This window comes from Amia ocellicauda, chromosome 3 (assembly GCF_036373705.1).
Source record: "Amia ocellicauda isolate fAmiCal2 chromosome 3, fAmiCal2.hap1, whole genome shotgun sequence".
NCBI lineage: Eukaryota > Metazoa > Chordata > Actinopteri > Amiiformes > Amiidae > Amia > Amia ocellicauda.
In genome coordinates, this window is record NC_089852.1 from 26,336,075 (window position 1) to 26,342,109 (window position 6,035).

Sequence of the window (6,035 nt, forward strand, 5' to 3'; positions counted from 1 at the left end):
ACTTTTATATCTAATTTACAAATAATTTAAAACTAAACTTATATATAAATGTGTAGATAACGAGTCCATAACAATAATAATTATAATTGTAATTATTATTATTATTATTATTGTTTATTACAAATGTTTTACTCTAATGGTGTATTAGAAGAGTATTTTTTGTAGAACTCTTCTAAAAAGGTTTAAATTATTATAGAAACAATCTTAACGAGTTCCAGGAAAGCGACCCAAGGCAAATAACAAATCAAACTTCCATCATTTCTCCATAAACAAAGGGAGGGCGTGGGGGGGCAGTGTCCGGTTGGAGAGCAATGTAAACCAGGGTGGCTATCGGGAAAACAAAAGTCGCTTTGGGAAAACGATCAGGTGTCATTGTGGTTCTCCCACTTAGTCATCTTACTTTACATAACACCCCACAGGAAAAGGTGATTCATTGCATGCTATAGAAGGGAGGAGAGGAAAGAGGGGGGGTGCTTTAAGATTTAATGGGAGGAGCAGATGAGTAAACTCTGTGGATCCCTGGGTATAAATATAAGTTTAGAGGAAGATCACATTGAAAGAGATACAGATTTACTACCTGGACATTTTAAGCATTGAGAAGTTCCTAGAGTCTTCTTTTCTATTATATAGATACATTTCAATGTGTTTTTTTATATAGATCTAAATTTGCTTATTTGTGTATTTGGGATCGTTTCGATTCTTCAGAAATAATTAAGACCGTTGTTAGTATTTAGAGGCGCTGCGAGATGGAGAGTTTGAAAGTCTTGATTGTAATGGTCGTCCTCTTCGCACAAGTGTATTGCGAGGAAGACTCTCCTCCAGCCGAGGAACGGGAGTACTGGTCTTCAGAGAATTGGCAGGTAAGATTACTTTTTTGAAAACTCTAGAAATATATACATATACTAAGTTTAATTTGGTTTGCATGTTTTGCGTTTTTTTATGTTTTTTTCCTCCTTGTTGATTTAGTTGCAACATGCACGATTACGGAACTGTACCGTTTGAGCCATTACTTTACCTTGTACTTCATTTGTAGCCTTCGTTTACTTTAGTTGTACTTTGGTATTTAATGAAGCGTGCGTTATCCCGCAGAGTTAGCTGGGTGTTGACTCGAAAGTGGCAATGCATCCATTGCATCGCATTGAATAACGATTTAAAATATGTTCTACCTATGATTAGCAGGTTGTCAAATACAGAGTTGCACTTAATGCCAATACATAATGACATCGCAGTTATATTTGCCAGAGAGGGTCTGAATAATAGCAAGTGTTCAGGCAGGACGCAAGTTTCAGCACCTCGGACAGCACGTCGGCGAGGTCCTACACTGACGGAAGAATAAGTCCACATGGCTTCAAAATGAAACCTGAAAATGCACGAATGCTTAAAAAATAAATCAGTGAAGTAATTAGTATTGAAAAACACAGCAACTCGATTACTCCTAGGACGCTGGATTGTTTTAATAAGCCTAGCGTTTTGCACCGTCTGTGCAGGGTTCTGGCTCCAGCACAACAACACAAAACGAATAAAGTTATACGCTGTTCTCAATTTATGATGCTACATTAACATTAAGAACGACATTGAGTTATATTTATGCTTTTATTTATGTATTTGATTAGTTTTATTGTTGGCGAGTTTCCTCGTTTCGCGCTGTTTCAGTGCTTTCCTTCTAATATTACATATGCACATAAATAGTCAATATAATTTGTCCAGTCACGGCTCGCAGGGGGGTTCAGACACAGGTACCGGACCTCGCCGTGCTTTCTACCGTGCTGGTGCAGCCGGTGCGCCGTGATGACCCTGCGTCTCATTGCAGGAGGAGCCTGCGGAGAACAGCCTGGCGCACCGGGTGGCGGAGCTCATAAAGAGATCCAAATCGCACCAGTTCTACGGGCTGATGGGGAGACGCTCAGGTGAGAAAGATGGTTATCGTGGTTTGGCAAATACAAATTGCGCTATGCTGTGAGCACGCTTGCTGGCTTAGTTATTCTTCTTCAAATTGTATAACGTTACATGGCGCAAAGGTTTGGCTACATGTCGCGGAGTGATGGATCACAAATACATGCTGTTCGGGTAGCGCAGATTTCCGCACTTCTGCACGGATATGCGCTGTTCCACCAATGGGAGCGGAAATCTGCGCTCCAATAACGCCACCGTAGAACCTGGCAGACAGCGTGGAGCGAAATACACCAAATGTAAATAACTGGTTTCCGAGACACGAGCTGAAGTTGAAGAGAGAGTTGTAGAACTGGACAACTAAATGCACACATGTACATTTTAATGTAGGGTAAAGCAGGTTTTAATGCAAAGAAGGAATGTATTTTCTCAAGAAATAGTAGCTGTTGCAACTCATGCATTAAGAGTCGCATTACGCAAGCATCGCAGGCATTATATGTTGTGCGAAATAACAGCTAACACGAGTAAAGTTTTCCTCGGCCCTAGTGTGCTCTGAGTTTAAGGTGTTGTACAAAACACCCAAGTCAAGACTGCAGTCAAGGGAAAAGCAGCTGCATTTAATTATTGCATTATGCAATACCTCAGGTGTACTACTCAACTGCCCGAGTATCTCATTTACCGTTTCTTACCCAGCTATGAACATGCTAGTGCTTTAATTTTATATACTGACGCATACACATATCCAATACCTTTCTCTGTTGCAGGTGCTCCACAGACTGTACCACTGGGCCGTAAAAGTAAGTGATTACGGAAAGAAAAACAAACCAAAAACAAATAGTCCTAAAATAACAACCCCCCCACACATGAGAGAGACGATTTTATTATAGAGGAAAGGCTGGTAACACGGAACAACTGATTTTCATTAAAACAATTTTTGCCGTTAATTCGATAAAGATATTTTAAAGCATAGAAATCAACCTTACTGAATACATTATGTTTTTGTTACCGGAGTAATGTATCCAGCCTTACAAGATAACAATGGTTGTTGTAGTAAATAGTAATATTATATTACGTGCAATGATATTACTGCACTCCATCGGTTATAGTGTAAGAAATAAATGAAGAATGATTACAAACTTCTTGATATGGAAGGCAAAACGATAATCCCGTCCATTTTAATGCCCCTTTTAATTTATGTTGTTTTCATGTCCCAACAGGACACAAGGGAGAAATGTTCGTAGGTCTCATGGGCAGGAGATCTTCTAGTGGAGGTACTGCATTGATTTTATATATTTTTTAATTGTATTGTATTAATGCATTTGTTTGTTTTGTGTGAGATTTTACAGAACAAATTGGAGCAGATTCAAACTGGTGGGATTTACAGATTCAAATGATGTTTTGCAATCTTTCTAAGAAAACAACTTAATTTTGAAGACTTAAAAAAGCTTTTTTTCTCAGATCAGATTCTGAACTGCCCTTTGTTTTCATTGTCTTGTAGAATTGCAGGAAGAATGGGACAGACCTCAGTACGAAAGAAGACGCAAATAGATTTGAGATAATAACACGCCTTGCCTTCTGCATTTCTTGCTCCATTTGCCCTGATACCCCCCACACAATCCCTCCCTGACCCCTCCTCCTTCCCTTTTCTTTAGAACCCTTGGATCGATCTTAAAAAGGCATTAAACAACCAACCAGATACACAAACTAACAAAAACACAATGGAAATACACGAAGAAGAGCACCCAATAAATCCTGAATGAATCGTTCATGGAAAAAGAAAGAAAGAAAACTAATAAGATGCCAACCCTGGCTATCTTTCAGTAATTATCATTCCTGAGCCAGTGAGTGTGCCAACTGTAATGTTTAGGGAGGCAAGGCATTTGGAAATAGGAGGAATGGAGATGTTATTAATACCATTTGACTACATTGTCTAGGTTTGAAAAATGCAGTCTTTCCTCTTGTACGGATTTCAGTCAAACTCTCTCCACCATCAAAGCAAACAAACAAACTGAAGAAGGGTCCCACTCTGAACCAGGCACAGGATAGACTATTTATTATTTCATTATTTAATATGTATTGATGGTACTGCCATGATTTTAACAGTTAAATTGCCCTGTGATCACATCTAATGAGCATATCAAGTATGAGGGGAAACAGAACCTTTTTTTCCAAGTAAATTATGAGTAATTCATCTGGAATCAAGTCTGAATGTGTTTTTTTTTTTTTAAGAGTATAGATACCATTAACCTGTCAGGACAGGGTTCTGAAAAGGTACAAAAACAGGTACATTAATTTACCTATAATACCTATTTATCGATTATGTGTTGCCTTCTGCCTATCACAGGTAGATTGAACTATATTGTTATCAACTTAATTTGGGTATTCTGGTATAACCTTATTTATATAGCAGTCATTGAAAATACCTGAATATGCACTAGTCCATCTCCATTGTCCTCTTCGAGTATCTCCCTTGTAATCCAAATGACTCAACGCTGACCAAACTGTTAAAATTATAAAAAGGACTCAGTTCAGTGCGGTGTTTATATTTCCATGTAAGTGCACTTTGTGTCATTCAAGGTAGTTTATAAGATATACTTGTACCTAGCTGTTGCTATAAATAAATTGTTCGAACACTGTTGTAATACAATTCATGTAACATAAAATAAAGGTGATCTTGTATGACTTGACATTGCCAGGTTTTTTTTCTTGCGTGTTTCAAAAGTGTTGTACATCTGAATTACTTGAGAGAAGGAGAAAAAATGTTTTCAAGATTTTTCGCACTGGTACTTGATAAAAGCAAGCCAAGGTACTAGCAGATGTACGCTAGACCACAACCGAGAATCTCAAAATGCTTCATATGAATGCCTCACTAACACTTGTAAGTTACTCTTGACTAACCTGTATATTTCCTAAGTGAACAATAGAGAAATGGTATCATCCACTGCAAACTAAAAAACATACTTGCAAACCTAATAAAAAAAGTTGTAATGCTTATCAGCTTGAAAACATCCTAATGTCAACTTCCCAACAAACCCAGATAACACATTAAAACAAACTCTGGAAGATAGAAGTGGGGATGCTTACATCTCAAATATTAGTGTTGTAGATTACTGCTAAATTTAGTTTATTTTAACCAAACAAAATATTGTTTCATTCCACAATTCAGAGATTATATTTGTTAGCATAGCAGACTAGTTGTAGTATTAATCTTATGATAAACAGAAGGTGTGTAAATATTGACATGTAGGCCTCTCTAGTCTTGCACAGCTCACAACATTAGTCGCTGCCGACTCCAGTTTCGGTCTCCGCTCGCTGCAAATTATAAATCAAATATGTTAGGTCCTCCGGTTAAGGAAGCAATATAAAACTAATTTTAATCTTCACAGTGTTGCGAGGAGACCATGTTTCTGATGTCATTATATAAAGGATTTTGTTTAGCTTGGAAATACAAGTCATTGATCAAACAAAAGCATATATTTAATAATTGTTTCACTCCTTAAAGCAGTTTGTGATAGCTGCTTTATGTTTTCCATTATTTGAAATGCCATTTGATGTTTCAGTTTAGATTTGATTCTCCTGAAGAAACTGCAGTATTAAACACACACACACACACACACATACACACACACAGGAAATACTTGTGAAAAACCACAAGGCAGATTCAAAAGAAAAATGTGGAGAAGACAATCACAGTGTAAATTTACTTGGCGGCAACACTTCCTTGTAATCAAATAGAAGTTTTCCCTGAGCAGAAATAAATGTACAAAATAATGGTCTGGGGTTTTCTCCTGCTGGAATGGTCAATCAGCACGAGGAATTATCGGCTCAGATCAGACCGAACACAGACAACAGGATATTAATCAAGCTGGAAATCAAATAGGGGAATAGAGGAAAATGTAAATTAAATTACCCTTTTCCCTTAAGCCATGGAAAACCTGTTCATAGACTTTACACCATCATCGCTATCAGTAGATATAAGAGCAGGCGTACACGGGGCTCTCCGCTCTATGTGCATTGTTCAGGAATAATGCCTGTTTTTACTGAATGCCAATACAGTACATTTAGATACCTAGACATACCTTACATTTCTGGATCATCAAACATTAAAATAAACACACTCTCACAAAACAAGGACTTGGCAGCAG

At 37.7% G+C, this 6,035-nt stretch overlaps 1 protein-coding gene across 1 annotated transcript; it reads left to right on the forward strand.

Annotated features, from left to right (window-relative positions):
• The first annotated feature begins 569 nt into the window (after nt 1-569).
• On the forward strand, nt 570-4,574 carry LOC136747286 (protachykinin). Its single transcript, XM_066700222.1, has 5 exons — nt 570-860; nt 1,811-1,907; nt 2,655-2,687; nt 3,108-3,161; nt 3,389-4,574. Exons 1-5 carry the CDS (start codon nt 747-749, stop codon nt 3,436-3,438), a joined length of 348 nt encoding a protein of 115 aa, XP_066556319.1. The 5' UTR covers nt 570-746; the 3' UTR covers nt 3,439-4,574.
• Nucleotides 4,575-6,035: the final 1,461 nt, after the last annotated feature.

Coding starts and splice junctions, on each gene's coding strand:
- LOC136747286 (XM_066700222.1), top strand. CDS start 747: ATGGAGAGTTTGAAAGTCTTGATTGTAATGGTCGTCCTCTTCGCACAA. Junction 861..1,810: donor GGTCTTCAGAGAATTGGCAG/GTAAGATTACTT, acceptor GTCTCATTGCAG/GAGGAGCCTGCGGAGAACAG. Junction 1,908..2,654: donor GCTGATGGGGAGACGCTCAG/GTGAGAAAGATG, acceptor TCTCTGTTGCAG/GTGCTCCACAGACTGTACCA.